This window comes from Melopsittacus undulatus, chromosome 2 (genome assembly GCF_012275295.1).
Source record: "Melopsittacus undulatus isolate bMelUnd1 chromosome 2, bMelUnd1.mat.Z, whole genome shotgun sequence".
NCBI classification, from domain to species: Eukaryota; Metazoa; Chordata; class Aves; order Psittaciformes; family Psittaculidae; genus Melopsittacus; species Melopsittacus undulatus.
The window spans coordinates 61,033,454-61,051,680 of record NC_047528.1 but is presented as its reverse complement, the minus strand read 5'-3'; the positions used below and the strand labels follow the sequence as shown (position 1 = coordinate 61,051,680).

General features: G+C 38.1%; 1 protein-coding gene across 3 annotated transcripts in view; it reads right to left on the bottom strand.

Annotated features, from left to right (window-relative positions):
- Positions 1 to 5,095: 5,095 nt before the first annotated feature.
- SEPTIN10 (septin 10) overlaps positions 5,096 to 18,227 on the bottom strand; it is a 28,898-nt gene continuing 15,766 nt past the window's right edge. For all 3 annotated transcript variants that reach the window (XM_034060077.1, XM_034060078.1, XM_031051024.2), the window contains 5 exons: positions 17,736 to 17,832; positions 17,005 to 17,173; positions 9,354 to 9,486; positions 7,053 to 7,238; positions 5,096 to 5,943 (listed from right to left, as the gene is read on the bottom strand). In XM_034060077.1, coding sequence (XP_033915968.1) covers positions 5,878 to 5,943; positions 7,053 to 7,238; positions 9,354 to 9,486; positions 17,005 to 17,173; positions 17,736 to 17,832 — 651 coding nt within the window. In that variant the 3' untranslated portion in view covers positions 5,096 to 5,877. The remainder of the gene's footprint in view (positions 5,944 to 7,052; positions 7,239 to 9,353; positions 9,487 to 17,004; positions 17,174 to 17,735; positions 17,833 to 18,227) is intronic.

Below are 18,227 nucleotides of genomic sequence, written 5' to 3'. Positions count from 1 at the left end.
TTCAGAAACTGCATAAACGAGGCCCTCAGTGACATGGTTTAATGTGGTCTTGGCAGTCCTGGGGTAATAGTTGGACTTGATCTTAAAGGTCTTTTCTGATTCTCTTAGCTGATTCTATAAAACAGTGTTGGTGTTTTGTATTCCTCTGAACAGTCCGTCAGTATTGTTTGCTGTGTTTCTAGATAGCAGCTAATAAGAATTTTTCACTGCAGCTTGCAAGTCAAATGAGTCTTTAATGGCATGACAGGAAGCTAACAAACATTAGAGGAAAGGTTGTGACAGATTTCTGTGTGTCTCATCTCTCTGGCTGCTTGCACACGTGTCAGACAGCTCAGCTGGCTCTACAAAAGTGCACTGGGATCACCATATTCCACCAGAAGGCTAAAAGGGCCAAGTATCTTCACACTGCATGAGGGGGAATGGAACTCCATCTCTGGCATTCCCAAAACTAACCAAATAACCACCATCGCAACAACACAGCTGTAAGGAGAAGCTGTGAAAAATCTAGTCCCAAAAGGCTGTGTAAATACCAGCACCCTCTTATCCTCTTTCTAAACTTGTTGCCTATTTTTCCTCTAAATCAGTGATGACTACCAGGGTCTCCACCTTTCCTAAGCTTCTGGTGAAAGAGGTAACATCTTCCTGAGGAGGAAGGGCTAGATCCACATTTCCACCCTCTGAGGATGGAAGCATAAAATCATACGGGCACTGAGAACCCTGCCTCTCAGCCTCTTCTCAGCAGGAAGGATCAGCTGGCATCAACACCAAGTATTAAGAAGTAAAGCAGTTCCTTGAATCAATCAGGGATTGCACAGCCTGGGGACCACTGTCAGCTCTCTGTGGCAGTTGTGAGTGATCTATACATCCACACAGATATATCTAGACAGGTGGGAGTGAGATACATCTCTCTGTGTACATTTATTAAAAAATGATGGATTTGTATATATGAATAGGGACATATCCACATCCTACACACTTAAATGTGAAAATAAAGTGAAGGTAAATCTCTGCTGGAAGATAGAAATTAATTCTGAAACCATTAGTTCAGTGGGTTTCTTTTTATGAACATTACATTAACGAACTGTGATACAAAAGTGATGAGATGATTAGTTACAGATTGCAAGTACAGGTACCCCCAAAATAGATATTTAAAGATCTGATGCCAAAAGACATTTGTGCAGTTCCATAATACTCTTTTTCACAAAGTTCAAGACTCACACAATGATCACGCAGAAATCACCTTGATACATGTCGACAGTATTTCCCCACAAAGAAAACCAGGCTATTTTCTCACACATTTCTGGGAAGTCTTCTTTTTTTTTTTTCAGGATTAGAATAAGATGCAATTGTATTCTTAACTTTTCAAATTATAAAGACTGATTTCAGCATTTTAACGCCCAAGCAGATATAATAAACCACATGAGCTCAGAGCTCTCATTGCACTTATTTTTATCCTGCCTCCTGCGCTGACAGCTTCATTTCTGCAGAGAACAGGTTAATACACTCTGCGGGGGGGGGGGGGGGGGGGGGGGGGGAATAAATAAACAAATTGTTCGTGCTGTCTGAGCTACAGAATTAGGGAATCGCTGATGCCGGATGAGGACTCTGGAGATCACCTACTCCAGCTCCCTGATAAAAGCAGGTCCAACTCGAGCGGGTTGCTCAGAGCCAGTGACACAGTTGCTCAGTGACAGTCCGTTCCCCATAGCTAAAGCCACGTTACTCGAGCGCACCCTAGTGAAAACCCTGTAGAAGCCTTTTTTTTCTGGCTTAAAATCCTGCAAGTTATCTATTTCTAGCTATCGGTGTTTCGCTGCCTTGATGATAGGGTCTGGATTGTAAAAAATACACCCAGTAAAGCAAACGAGAAGAGTTAGATGCCTCAGAACTTTACAAAACTCCAGTTAGGTAATTTACCTGCCTATGAATGATGCTAAATTGCTTTTTGCAGTGAGACACTGAAGGTGAATTGCACAGGTCTTCACAAAGGTCCTGCAATCCTTTTCAGTTTTTCTTTCGAATATTTTCCTTTCTACATAGAGATTAAGTTGTTGCTCTTACAGAAGAGGTTCATATTTCTGTAAGTTAAAATCACAGAATCAATCACAGATTCAGCACAGTTGGCTTTTTTGGCTGCCAGAGCACACTGCTAATTCGTATTCAACTTGCAATCAATCCAGACGCCTGGATCACTTTCTGCAGGACTGCTTTACAGCCGATTGTCCTCTAGTTTGTACTCATAACCAACATTCCCCCTTTCCCTCGTGCAGAATCCAGCAGCTGCTCCTGTTAAATTTAATACAGCTCAGCTCCCCAGCCCATCCAGATCTCTCTGTAAGGCCTCCCTACCTTACAGGGAGTCCACAGCTTCTCCTGATTTGGTATCATCAGCAAACTTACTTCATGTACATTCGATTCCTGCATCCAGATAATTTATAAAAACACTAAAGAGCACTTGCCCTAACACTGAGGCCTGAGGAACCCTGCTGGTGACTGGCTGCCAGCCTGATGTAACCCCATGTTACTCTTTGAGCTCAATCTGTCAGCCAATTGCTCACCCAGCATACCATGGACTTGTCTAGCTGTATGCTGCACCATTTGTGCAGAAGGATACTGTGAAAGATAGTAATGGGACTTTGATAAAATAAGCAATTTTGTTAAAGTCTACTGGTTTCCCTTGGTCAGCCACATGCGCAACCTTGTCATATAAGGAAATCAGGTTAGTTTAAAGGACTATCTCCTTATGAACCTCTGCTGGCTAGGGCCTCCTTTCTTACCCTTCTTGAACACTGGGACAACATTTGCTACCTTTGAAGTGACTGGCACTTCTCCAGACTCCCAAGAGCATTGGAAAATAATGGAGAGAAGCCTCATAATAACATCAGTCAGTTCTCCCAGTGCCCTGGGATAGATCCCATCAGGACCCACAGATTTACGTGCATCAGGCTGGAGCAGCAAGTCTCAAACAAGTTCAGGTTCCGCTGGGAGTCTTTCATCCCACCAGTCACTGAATTCAAAACAGGTCTCCAGGGTCCCAGGGCCCATCATTGGTGTTGAAGACAGAGGTGACCAAGGCATTAAAAGCCTCTGCTTTGTCTGTGACCTTATCTGTGAGGTTTTCGACCTCATCAAGCAACAGATCAATATTATCTTTGATCTTTCTTTTGCTGTTAACATAATTTAAAAAGCCCTTTTGGTTGTCCTTCACAGTGCTGGCCACCTTGAGCTCTAATCGAGCTAAGGTCACACTAATTTTCTCCCTGCAGTTGCAAACGGCATCTCTGTAGTTTTCCTGTGTCACCTGTCCTTCTTTCCAATGTCCATACATCCTTAGCTTTTGAAGTCCAGTACATTCTCTACCTAATTTCACAATGCAAATCTAAATCTGTTTCTGACATCAAATACGTAGGCAATGCTATACTGTTAGCAGCAGGAGATTTAAGATAAAACCACTTATACATCCTGACTGTGTCTTCTCATGGCAAAGTAATTTTAAAGACAGAGTTAAGAATAAATATACAAAATATTTATAGAAAGTATCCTAAGGAAAGGATCTAAAACACTAAATGCTTCAGACTTGTAACAGGCATGAATAATCTCATAGTAGCCACCTGCAGGAGGTACCATAACAATAAAGAGACCTTAATAAATAGCCCTGAAACTATTTAATCTGCCAGATAAACCTCTCTGAAGTGTTCAATCAAAATACACATGGCTAAGATAAACTATGGTAAGACATACGCATTTTTATTTACTACCACTATAAATTCTCCACTTTCAGGAGATATTGCTAGTTGTGCCTTTATAATTCTTTGAACTACATCTGACTGTGATGCGCACTTGTGCACTTATCTGATACCTTATCTTTAGGCAAACTTAAAACAACTGTGGGATTTCCCATACTTACAGATGGCTCCCCACTGCTTAAATGAACAGGGACAAAAGAAAAATCCACCAGCTCTCTCATTTTGTGCTACAACTGAACAAACTCCCCTTAATTGTCACCTGTTCTAGAGACCTGCACAGACACCTGAAACAGTCGTTTTGCTGCCGAATCCTGCAGGGCCAACACGTGCAACTGAACATAAACCCATTCTGACCAAGACATCTGGTATTTGTATGGTACTATTCATGGTTCCCAGCTGTCGAAGCACAGCACATCCTCTACTACTGGCTAGAAACGAAGCTATCTAGGTCAAACAGTACTTAACCATCTCAGGCTTTGCCCTCAGCAAAGTAGCCACAGTACAGACAGCTAAATCTGTCTTTTGATGCAGTTTTGTAATGCTCATTAAGACCTACGCTTGAGCTAACATCAGCGCCTGGGATAACCCACACCAGGGGTAACTGAGTGCTGACAATACACATCACTCAAGTGAAATTACATTCTGCTCAAGATCACTTGATAACACCTCCAAACCTACTGCTCATTTAAAAAAAAAAAAAAATATATATATATATATATATATATATATTTAAGGAAGGCATATCCCTTGTTTCTAATCAAATGGATGCAAATGGCCCAGTTGATAGTACAAAGCCAAATTAAAAGTAGTCTTTCATCAAGCTGTATTTCATTCAGGAAGGAACAATCATCAGTCACAGAGCTTGGCTCTGCTCTGCTTTCTTCTCTTGAAAGAAGCATCAGTTATTTGCTGGTTGAGTGTACAGGCTAAATGAGTAAGTTCTCTTATGTTAGAGCCTGCTGTTGCCTGTGAAGCTAACTGAATTAGCAGTTTGACCCTCTCCTGGTCACTGAAGGGTTTACACATCTTAGCATCTATTCCTTCCCACTGCTACAGAACTGAAGGAAAACAATCTTATATGATACGCATCACTGTAAAAAAGAAGTAATATAGCAGGTGAGGTCAGTCACTGGAACAGGCTTTCAGGGCAGCAGTCACCACACCAAGCCTGTCAGATTTCAAGGACTGTTTGGATGACGCTGTTGGTCCAAATCAATGAAAGACTTACAACATTTAGAACACAAAAAAAATTTCTATTTTTCAGATGAATGTGAAATCTTACTCCTTGTTTTTAGTAGCATGGGAGGGAAAGGAAGCAGACCAACAGAAACACTTAAGCAAAAGCCATGTATTTTATTTCTATCAAGTTATTATTTAACGCCTAAAGAGCTGCACAAAACAACTTCAGAGAACTGCACCTTTACACTTCCCCATGTGTTATCATGGCTACTGAGAAAAGAAAAAACATTTTAAACTTGTTTTAACCTGAAGCTCTTGTAGCATAGTTTTTGTAAAGTTAGCCTCTGCTGTAACTGAACACCACAGTCACAAGCATCAAAAAGTTATAGGTACTTTCCATATTGAGTTAGTAGTGTCAGATAAAATATCATGCAGCAGTACAGCACTGAAAATAGCTGAATACATTTTGATTAGAAAGATTACACCTGAAATTTAGGACAGTGCTTGTACATAGAAGACTACAAACGAAACATGTCAGCAAAATCAGTAAATGGTTGAATTATATCAACATTTGTAGTAGGTAATATTTAGTTGATTAATATACCATACCATATGAAAATAACTCTTTAGAAATATTAGAGTGGATGCACTCACTGAATAATTTTCTACTGCAGCATTCATATTATGAATGGAACTGTTTACAGCAGGGACATTTTCTTTGGTACAATGCGCTTAAAATGACAGTAAGCTGGCCACATGTATGTAAGGCAAGGGCATATCAAGGCAGACTTGTAACAGGAAGTCCCTGATGGCAACTGCAGTAATCATTGCATTGTATGTATACAGATCATACTTCAAAATTCTTCTTTTGCAGCATGCAGCAACAAAGGATACTTTCCAAATCCTTTAGTAAGAAACTGCAACTTCTGCACCATCAAAAGCACACTGTGAATCATTGCTTCTCAAGAGAAATTATCAATATTGCTTCTTCTATTGTCAGTATTATGTAAAGCTGGAACTGAAAAACAAAAGCAAGCACATAAACTGTAACGTACTCTGAAGAAATAAAACTAAACCAGGGAAAACAAATATAACTATTTTCTGTAGTTGAGAGTTACTCATAATAGTGCAGATAATGACTTCTACTACCAACAATTCCACTTTCATATGTAAAATGAGGAAAAAGAGTTTAGGAAAAGGAACTCAGTAATATTACTTGAAATGCAATAAATTTTGGCAAAAACACAAGCAGGCTGCTAGCATACACCCAAAACCGTGTACCCATCTAGCTTCTAAAGTTCTTCAAAGTGTAGCAGTTACGAATACTTTCTGTACCAAAAAATCTGCTTTCAGCTGCAGTAAGATATTAATCAACAAAATGTTCTCTGCAGTAAAGTTGTAGCTTATTGGAAAGAAAATTAGCCAAGTGGCTTCTGGGTTTGGAGGAGAAAAAAATCTAACATATGAATATTTAATTCAATGTTTATATATTAAAAAAAATGGGCATGTTATTCGGGAGTCTTATTTTGACCACATTTCTGATATTTCACAACTCACTTGAGGGTTTTGTTTGGGAGTGGAGAAATAAAGGAAGTGAAATGTTTATCAGGTCATATTCTGCACTCAGTGTAATTTTACAGCAAATTTCACCAATCTTTCTCAAAATGCTGTCCTAGGAAGACATACACAATGTTATGGGACAGCAGCAGACTGCTTCACAAAAATAACATGGCCTACATTCAAAACCTCAGTGCTGCAATCAAATTTGTCATTTCTGGAATCCCCTGGGTGAATTTCTCTCCCTCTCTAACTTCTCCCTCTCCCTCTTGCTCTGCTCGAGAACAGTCACAATTTCTTCATCCCTGATATCAAAGCACAGCAATTCAAGTTGAAAACCTTGGTTCCTTCAAGGAAAAAAAAAAAAAAAAAAAGGATGCTCATAGAATATACAGTAATCACTCTAAAATTAAATCCACCATGAGGGTAATTTACACGCTTCCGTCTTCTTATCACAGAACAGGAGCATGTTTGTACGTTTTCTAAAAGATTACTGAAATTTGTGTTATAAAAGTGGTATGTGAAGAAGTTTTCTTCTTGCTGCCTCTGATAACTAGCATCAGCACTTACTTTTTGTGGTCCTTGCCTTTGTTCAACAGCAATGGCAGAGATAGATGCTTCTGACTGGAGTAACTCAGTCTTAACTTTCTTCTCAAGAAATGCAGCTATTTCATCTTCTAGAACTTTTTTCTTTTTCTCTAATTTCAGGTGAGCCTCTTCAAGAATTTGCATTTGATGTTCATGTTTAGCCAGTTGCTGTTTAAGTACAAAAAAAATATTTCCAACTAGTAACACAAGGTGGTGATATCACAATACAAAACCCCTCTGCAATAAAACCGTAAAACCTACCTCAGTTTGTGCTAAAACTCATTTACAATTTGCAGTTCTTTCCCTAAGCCTAAAACCAAAAACCCAGAAAAATAACCACTCAAATTGTTTTCACAGAAGCCAGACTACAGACACAAAGTACAGATGGAAACCGAATTTTCAGCCTGAGTAACCTCACAACATTCTTTATTCCTCCTGAATTGCCTGCCTTCATAAGAAATAATTAAGACTATAAATGTAACAGTAGGCCTGTTCTACACAGTAAAGCTGTCAGATTTTATGTGTGTGTATGTATGTATAACACTCATCTATTTACTTCATTGCCACAGTTAACTAAATGCACTGTAAAAACAGATATACCAACAAAAATTCAGGGTAGAAACAGTAAGCTCCTAAGCAAGCGTATGTCTCAGGAGTGGTAATGCTGCACAAGCATCTTCTGAATAAAGAATGAGAAAGCCATCTGAAGTACAACAGAAATTCCTGGTTTTCTTTAGATTTCAGATACACAGACACACTTCTCAAATAATGAGCAACAAGAGTCTATGACAAATGTTGCTTAGCAGTGACTGCATGATCACTTTCCCACATTAGGAACTGTGAAAACTAACAGCCATAATTCAATTGCAGTATGCAGAGCTCACAAGCCACCAGATACAAATCATAGAAGGAAAACATCAAACGGTACATGGCCAAGTGTTCTTCCAATTGGATAGCCTAATACTGAGAAGGATTGAACCTGATTTTTTTCCTCTGCAAGTAGCATGCAGGACTTAACAGATTTAGAAAACAAATATATAAAACATGCACCTAAACACCTTGCAAAAACTGCTACCTCTTTTCTGGGAGACAGAGGTACAGAACATTAATAAATCTGCACAAATTTCCAATTTCAATTACACTAGTGTTTGAATATAAATATGCATGACCATGGTAGAGTCTGGCAGAAAGTAGATGAGAAGATCCTGTTTCACCAGACCAGCTTGACAGGACTAAATCTTCAACAACACATTCAAGAAATGTTCTACATCTCCAAATACTCTTAAGGCAGCTAGATATAGATGAGATTTTAAAACCAGAACAAGATCAACAAAATCACACCACCCAAAATTCAAACCTCTCAACACGAGGGTTGAACTTATATTTAATTACTAAACCTGGAGGTCATACAAGCACACATGCCCCACTCCCTCAGGCTGAAAAACAACCCATGGGATTTTTTTTTCCTGAAATCATGTTTTTCACAGAGCAACCTGTGCATGGAAAGCACTTAGAGTGCTGCTATGGCATACAGATGTTTCTCAGCATACTGCTAGAGAAGACAAAGAAACATGCAACCATTATATTTATATGCCCTTTTACTTCACCAAATCATCTCCTACCTATTGACTTGTTCCAGCTTTCCAGCAAAGCCTTTAGACTATAAGCTCCCTCCTTCCAAAAAAATCCAAAGACATCCACTTACAGAATCATTTAGGTTTCAAAAGGCCCTTCAGATCATCAAGTCCAGCTGATAACCTATCACTGATAAGTCCACCACTAAAACATGACCCTAAGTGCCAGATCTAGATGTCTTTTACATACCTGCAGGGAACATGACCCCACCCTCCCTGGGCAGCTTTTTCCAATGCCTGACAACCCTTTCAGTTGAAGAAGTTTATCTAATCTAAACCTCCCCTGGCATAACTTGAGGCTGTTTCCTCTTGTCATCTCACTTGTTACCTGAGAAAAAGAGACCAACCCGCATGTCACTAAAGCCTCCTTTCAGATAGTTGTAGAGAGTGATAAGGTCTCCCCTGAGCCTCATTTTTTTCAGGCTAAACAAACCCAGATCCCTCAGCTGCTCCAGGTAAGACTTGGTCTCTTGTTTGCTGTGTCTAATCAACCTGCTAATCTAATCAACCTAATAAGTCAGTCTGCTTTTGATTACTCACATTACATTACTGCCCTCAAAATATCAGGAAATTATGCTAAAAAGTTAAGTGTTTCGAATCTTCAGTTCGAATCTCAGCAAACAAACTTAAGTCAGACAGGCATGCTTACCTGTTGCTTTTCTTCTTTAAACATTGCTGCTTTCTCCTTCTTTCTCTGCACATACTGTTCTCTTAGCTCATTCTCTTCTCTTTGCAGTTCAAGGTAGAACTCAGACCACTCTGCTTCATAGACTTCCTGTGGACTAAAGTCCAAAAATGTAAGCAAGTCTCTAGTAAGCTGCTTTAGTCAATGTGGAATGCCACCAATCTGGAATATTATGTAAAAATTAATATTCATCTGAAATATTAATTTCTACGGCTTGTGACATAAAAATTCACAAACAAACCTAAAGAGAAGGTAGCATCTTACCTTTCTGTGTCTATACCACCACTGCTATTACCACAGTGCTGGCAGGAAAAGTTCTGCTTTTCAGGGAAAAATGGAGTTGTGCACAGACTTGTTTCATACACCAAAGAGCACACTACCTTTGAAAAGCACACCTGGCTTAATGATGCAAGTTTTTCCAACCAAACAAGTACCACAAACTTCTCTAAGTCACAAGATTCCAGAGACACAGAATTGGTGGATGAGAGCTGTGCTAATGGCTATTACAAAACAAAAAGGATTGAATGTAACCACGGGTAAAGTTCCAGCTCTTTATTCTGGGGCTATTCTTTTACATCATTTATAGTTTCTGACAGCTCCTGAGTGCTGACTGCTCAGCCATCCTCAGCTATCTTGAGTTACTGTCCTTTGCCATGTATCTCACGCTTTCCACTATGAGGTAAAATAAGTTTATATGTCTACCAAATATTTAAATTTGGTTTAGATTTTTAAAAAACATACACACTTTTGTACCACTTTTTAAGACTAATCTTTTTCTGTTTCTATTAAAACAGAATGGAAAGACTTACAAAAAAGTACATCTAAAAACTTAATAATTTAGAGCATAAGTAATCTTAAACAGCTTTCTTCCATATTTAAAATTATGACTGACCAGTTTCCCAATCCTAAAATTTCTTATTTGTATTTCAAATATAACCCAAAGAGAGAGAAAAATCATCTTGAAATTGCACATAACAGATGTAATGTTTGCAACCTCTCAAGGTCAGAGCACTTTTTGAATTTTATCTTATTTGAGCAATACATTGCAATAAAACACATTCAGAACAACAATTTTTTGGGGCTTGTTTTTGGGGTAGGGGGGTTTATCAGCTGTGAAGCAACTTAGGTCATCCTGAAATTGCATCTACCACATGAAACAGGGGCATGGTTTTCACACAGGTATATTAATCCAAATTATCTTTAAGTTTAGACAACATATGTAATAACAATAAAGCTACAACACAGATTTTTCTAGTGCTAGCAATCTCACTGTACACACTTTTGGGCCCTGTGTCAGTTCTACCAGCTAACATGCTGACTTTGGGTGCAATTAAAGCCACTAGAACAAGTGCTAGACTAAACTAACATGTTGCAATCACACCTTCATTTCACCATGCGGACACCTTTAGACTTGACCTAAGCTAGTTTACCAGGCAAAAGCAATTTTGTCTTGAAATTAGTAAAAGATTAACTTTGAAGACACTGAATTTATGAAGTAATCAAATTACATGTTTCAGGAAGAGAAGAAATAAAAACATAATTTTTTAATACCCCCTCCACCTGGACTGAACTGCTCTGGAAATTGTTCTGGAAATCACAAAGACAAAATTAAAACAGTGTTTCATCTTCTGTGTCTGGCACATCAGCAGTATAATGATCCAAACAGCCTTTGGTTTTAGGAAGTTTGGGGAGGACAGGAAAATAATTAACCAGATCTTAAGCTAATCCTTTCAACATTACTGCCTTCACTGCTCACATTAAAATGCTTTTCAGTTTACCTGAAGACTGTTTTCATTACTTCTCATATAGCACATTGTGAAAATCATATTCATAAGGTTCTTTCATTCTTACAGGTTGGATCTCTAGGATTTTATACCTGTACATAAACTTTTGCAAAATTAAGATGATAATTATTCAGATAATATAGTCTTATTGAGGTTTTGGAGGAAGGAAAGGAATTGTGAAGAAAGTCTATACCTTACTAATGCATTACATACCTCATAACAGCACTATTGCCTACCTTTCTACAGAAGCACAGCTGTAACACACAGTTTTTCTCTCTGGATAAGACATAGTACATGGAAGGCTAAATATAAAGATGCAAAACAAACACGTTACATTCATAAATAAAGATTCTGACTGAAGCAAATTCAGCTCTCAATGGAACAGAAAGTTTATGTGCTACAAACAGCACAGGTGTTTACATAATATTTTTCAGTTTGTTCAATTAAATTTAAAAAAACTTTTAAATTTGAGACCCACACTTGTAACTTTTTGTATAACATTTATCGATTAAGCTGTATCAGAAAAACTAAAAATTTTAAAAGTTAATTAGTAGTAGGTATTTTTAGCAAGGTCCCTTGACTCAGTGAACTACATACGGTAATACTAAGCAACACTAAGGATGTGATAGATCTAAATAATTGCCATTTTCCCAGAGGAGGCATGAAAAAAGAGCATTTTGATTGTGGTTTAGCTTTACCATAAGGAGGACAAAATATTTAGCTCTAATGCAGAGGTCTCCAGTTGGTCAGATGAATCCCATTCCTGAGGGACTACTTAAGAAAGAAGCCTAATAGCCTTTCAGATATTAGTTTTCCTTTCTTAGAAAAGGCAACTAGAGTCATACCAACCTTCCTTTACACATAACCTTATTCACACTACTCAATCCTTCCTGGTTTTCTCTCATCATTCTCAAAATGGATTAAAAAATTAACATGTTTTTGTTCAATAACTGCAAGGTCTGAATATCCCAGTTTCAGGGAAAAAATAAACTGGTCACGTGTTGAAAACTGAGATGTTTGTGTTACAATCACGTTTAACCGTAATTATGATGAAGAACCAATTGTGATTATGAGCATAGAAAAACAACTAAACAAGAAAACTATTAACCTTAGAGAATCCAACTATGCAAGCATACAGCCTGAATATCAACCTTTGGCTTTTTTCAGCAGGTTCTTGCTTATTAGTTTTCTTTCAAAGCAAGAACATCCCCTTAAGCAACAACACATCCTAGATTGGAAAATGGACTTAAAAAATGTCCAACTTCAAAACAGCAGTAATCTTCCCTTCCAAACATCTAAGGTTACTAAGTGTGTATATATTTAGAAGTTTGTTCATCTGGAAGCAGTCCTCATGTCTAGATTTCTGTTTTCATCTACCCCAATTTTTTCTATTATGCACATCTCAGCAATTATCTCTTGCTGAATTAACCTCATTCATATTCCTAATGGACATAACAGAACCATAAAAAAGGCAGGACCAGACTATCCACACAAAAAAGTGTCTATCATTATTTTTCAACAACATAGAAATGCAAATCCCCATTTTAAGTACTAAAAAATTCTAATAAAACCACTTCCTGGGTTTTACATCTAACAGATACTGTATAAAATACACTAAGCATCCTCCCAAATACTCTGCTGTCCATCAACCATTATATAAATTTTGCCATAACTGGCTTTCCAAGTCCAGACTAGCTGCTTTTCAAGTCCAGATTGGCTGCTTTTCATGGCTTGGAATCCAGATTATACCTATATGACTAGCATTAGATGGTATTTCATTTATTCCCCAAAGCACCATATGTTGGATTCTTTAAAGCAGTTTACCACATTATACTTTAATCTGATATGGCATATATGTGATCAAAATTTTCATGACCTTCTGGAACGAACCCCCAAGTTTTGTATATTGTCTTTGCAAGGAATGAGATTAAGCAAATTGCCAATTAGCCATTAATTTAAGTTATTCTAATTGTTCCTACCCAATTCAAATAATGGATTGATAAAATACCAGTATAAACCAGGTATCCTGAAAGCCGCACAATTAATAGCCCAAATTCCTATACATGATTTTACATTCAGCAATTGCAATACCCAAAGGCCTGTCTACATCCTTACACCTTTTTAACTATAAAACTAGTGCCCCTCCATACTCCCTAAGTATTTTTTACTCATTGTGAGTACTTTCACGGATCTTTCCCACACAGCATCCTACTGCAGTACTGCCAAGGTCCCAGGAGTTTCAAAAGACAGTACTTGATTCAGAAGTAATGATTTACTGACAACAAATGCACACCGGCTGGCCAACAGCTGATAGGAACAGAGGTCTTCTGCTTTTCCTGCAGTGAGAACACTAACCATGTAATCCCCTGGAAGCATCTAACCCTTCACAGAAGTTTGAAAATGGAGAGGTGGTTCATAAGTTATTAGGGACAGACTAACAGACCATGCAGGTAAACTGAATTCTCCCTGCAAGTGTGGTTAATTAAATAGTTAACTCTTAGAATGCAGTTGCAAATAAACAAATTTAAATGTTATTATGATGCAAATTCACAAAAAATGTAGAAGTAGAGAAGAGGTATTTTTGAAGTTGTGTACACTTTCAAAAGTGTACACAAGAGTGTCACTTCAGACTACTATCTTTATTTTCCCTCCTCGCACCTAGTAATAAAAATGCAAATCCATTTTTCTGTTGTGTGATGAAACCATCTCTTTCCAGGTCTCCTATATAAACATAAACCTTACCAACATGTTTTTTCACACATAAGAGTGAAAGTCTTTGATGATGATGATGGCTTGACTTCATGAACGAAGATTTGGGAAGGGCTTTACCCACACTTACTACAAGCACACTGATGACTAAAAAGGCCAAAGCCTTTACAGATCTGCTTGATTGATTGATGGCTTGGTTTTGCGAGCGAGCAAATATTTGGGAAGGGCTTTAACCACGCTTACTACAAGCACAATGACCAAGGGCATGTGGGATATGCAAATCTGGTTGAAAACGGTGCTTTAGGCAATCAGGGAGTGTCCAACCAGGGCTGTCATCTCCTGAGCAATCTCGAGCTACCCATGAGCTGGTCCATCCACATGCAAGGTTGGATCTGCAGCTTCCCATGCCCCTTGTCACCTACCGATTCAACCCTCACTCGTCCATACCGACAAGTGAGAGCCAAGCCCTTCCAGCCTGCGCAGGGGATGTTTTAACTGAGGCACAGCTTGCACAGAACTATCCCACACCCAAGGTTTAACTGCCAGGCCTTGCGAGCTAAGACAATGACAGCAAAATCCGCAGGTCATAGGTTTTGTAAGTGTCCTTCTCTTAGATGGCAGACCATACAAGGCTAGATGAGCTCCATCAGCCCCAGTTTGAAGATAGGAGTTTTCCTTCTCCTGTGAGAAGGGCCTGTCTTCACTAAAGAAAACTCAGGAAGGGCTTTAACCCACACATTCTGAGCAAGACTGTCATTTCCTGGATCAGCCTCAAGCATTTAGGCAGGATTCTGACTTAGAGGCGTTCAGTCACAAGCCTGCAGATGGTAGCCTCGTGCCAGTGGCTCCTCAGCCAAGCGCACAACCTATCCATCCCACAAGGTAACTGAAAACCCAAAAATTACTCAGTTTGCTTTGCAGTGCTGTACAATTTTGGATGAATAAACTAGTGCTGTACTTTTAAATACAGAAGAGGGGTACAGGAACTTCACAGGCAGCTTTTTTCACCCAGGACAACATGTCATGGAAAGGCAGGACATGTTAGCTACTCAAATGTCAACGTTCAAATGCTACAAACCCCAGTGCAGTAAAATCAGCAGAGTACTGAAGTCCAGCAGAAATTTTCTAAATTTACATAAAAGAACCCTCAACTGAAATTACCAAATTTAGCATTTAGAAAGCTACATCACAGGCACAAAATACAACTTCTCAACATGCATTTTGACCATTATTTATACAAGTACCTTGAAATCTTATTCATCAGTCCATTCATACTGCTATGGTATATTAACTATACTTTAAAACTGAGGATCTTAGAATTCTTGTGTACATATTGTAAACACCTTTAAGGACAAAGAGGATGACAACTTAATAACACATTTTTGCCTAGAAGGATAGAATAGTCCCCATTCTGAAAGATATTGAAATTTACAGGCAGCACTGAACTTCCTCTATGGAATGCAATGGTTTCTACCACATTTTTGAGGAGGACACTTTTTATCATTCCCTTAGTAGCTCCATAAAACACCTTATGGGTAGGGCTACATTAGTCTGCCAGTTACACTACATACAAATTCCTTAAATTCTCTTCCTTTTTTATGATATCATAAAATATCTCTCCCAAAAGACAAAAGGCTTTGTCTTTCAGCCCTCAGTGCCACTCACTATGCCACATAACTGTAAGACAACCACGTATCCTAGATCCAGTCCCATTTTTAAATATGGGAAAAGTCTGTGGTCAGCTTCAGTTGGTTTTAAACCTTATTCACCTTCAGTTCTCTATTTATGAGACAGATGTTTCTTGTTAAGTCAAGAAAAACGTCAAGAGATCACTGTGATTCATGGTAGCTCAAGATCATGTAAATGAACTAATCCTTAAATGCACCTTAAGAGTTGAGAAAAAAGTGCCCACATCCAGCATCTTCCTTGGCCATGTTAATCTTATTTATTATTATTTGAACAATATGTAAGTTGGACCTAATTAAAGTGGAAGAAATGCTGTAACTGTGAGCTACAGTAACTGCAACTGCCTTAGAACTTTTGTGCAAAGTAGAGGTGAAAGCAAAGAATTTAACCCACTAAAAACAACTATTTAGAGGGAAACCATTTAAAAGCTTGTTTTGTTGTGGGTTTTTTTTTTACCAGAACAGAATGAGTAATGACAGTCTGATGACTAGGTAAAACAGGAAGTAAAAAAAAACAGTTGGCTCAAAGCACTAGAAATTGTTCTTAATGCAAAGTCTTATTTTGTTTCATGTCTGGTTTAAGTCAGTATTTCCCACCATGACTATGTAATAATAGCACTTTGATAAACTGTGAAGACTTGAACAAGTCCTGAAGCATCAGTTCTTCCCCATTAGGATTCTAATGACTTATAAAATACAGTCCCATGCATAAAGCAACCAAAGAAGGTTGGAAGAGCGAGAGGAAGATGACAGAATTGGAAATAAAAGATTAAATAAACTGGATATAGAAATCATAAATATTTCCTGGAAAAAAAGTAGCTTTACTGCATGAAACAACCAAGTGTCTCTAACCCTCTGCTTAACTTTCCTTTATTAACTTCCGATAGTCTAGCAAGAGGTTTGTTAACCTGAAAAGGCTAGACACTGGTTATTGTGGCAGACAATACAAGGAGTCAACAGTGTAACCAACGATTTTGCAAGTTTTTGCTTCAGTTTCTTCTGAATTTTGATTAAAACAAGACCATTGTTCAGAATCAAACATAAAGACAGAAAATAAAACAGCATGCTGATATATTATTAAAATAGTCTAAAATGCATAAAGTGCATGTACCTGAAGAAAATTTACATTGTCTAGGACAAAAAATTAATTTCACAGGTTTATTATAAAAGAGAAAGATTGCAGAAATACAACCAGCTTGTATGCCTTTAAAAGCAATGTTCATATAATCCCACATACTTCTCCACTAAGATAACTGCATGAACAGCAACATACTTACTCTGATTAAAAAAAAACACAAAACAACAATCAAAAAGCCACCAACTTTTCTTTTTCCCCTCTTATGAAAACTATTCTATGTATGCTCTGTATTGGGTTGATACAGTCAAATGTGAAGTGAATAGATGCTGAAAGCAAGTGCTGCACATGCAGTCCTTTACCTGACTGGTTCGTTCCCTGGACCCATGTCTCTGAAGCCCATCTCTTCCAGTCTGCACCGTCTGTACAACTCATAATGTTGTGCATGAGTCTGCTCTCTTAAGTCTTCCATATTTGTGCAAATAAGCATCTCACGAAGCTTTACAAAGTCACAGTGGTTCTCATTTTCCACTAATGAGTTAAAAGAGGAAGATTTTATTACTATGCATAACTAGCAAAATTGTCAAAATATATTTTTTTCAGCATTAATTTATTTTGTTTACTAATTATAATTCCACAAAAATGCATATTGTTATTTCCTATACATCTCATAATTCCTTATAATTTCAAATATACACACTGAAGCACTAATTAAGTACTGGTGAACATGTTCCAACACACCCTGATTTCCTGTTTGAGTTGAATAATGATAAATATCGTTCTTTTTTTCTCTTTTTCTCTACTGACAGTCATGAAACTTTGAAATTTGGTAGTACTAGAGGCACTGCTACCATATTAACCTACCCAAATATTACATACACTATCTCACAGCTTGATTCCAGTGATAGCATCATTGCTGATGGAACTACCAGTTAGTTCACACCTCAAGTATTAATTGCTAAACTCCTTTAACTGTTGATCCAAAAAACAATCAATATGGCATCAGCGGCTAATATGAGCCCCTTTACGTGTTGGTGAATTTTATATTGCAGCAATAAGAATCTTGTAAAAACACCTTTGAGAATTCATTTACCTTGTACAGTGCCCCAAGGGTACTGACGAACTCTCACCATTTTGTTTTCAATTTGCACCTTTTCGTCACTTCCTACCACCGCAAATGGCATGTGCCCCTGCAAGAGTCACACCAATACAGTCTTATCTCTAAGCATTTTTAGGTCAGAACTGAAAACCAAACACTTCAGAAATAAACTGGAAAGAAAAAACGCCATTTCAGGAAAAGCCAACAGGCACTTTCAAACAAAAACCACTTTGAGGAGATCTAGTCAAACTACTACAATAACAAAACCAAGAGTGGTTGACAAACCAGATGAGACCTCATAGCAGCTTTCCAGTATCTGAAGGAGGGCTATAGGGATGCTGGGGACGGACTATTCATTAGGGACTGTAGTGACAGGACAACGGATAACGGGTTGAAACTTAAACAGAGGAAGTTTAGATTAGATATAAGGAAGAAATTCTTTACTGTTAGGGTGGTGAGGCACTGGAATGGGTTGCCCAGGGAGGT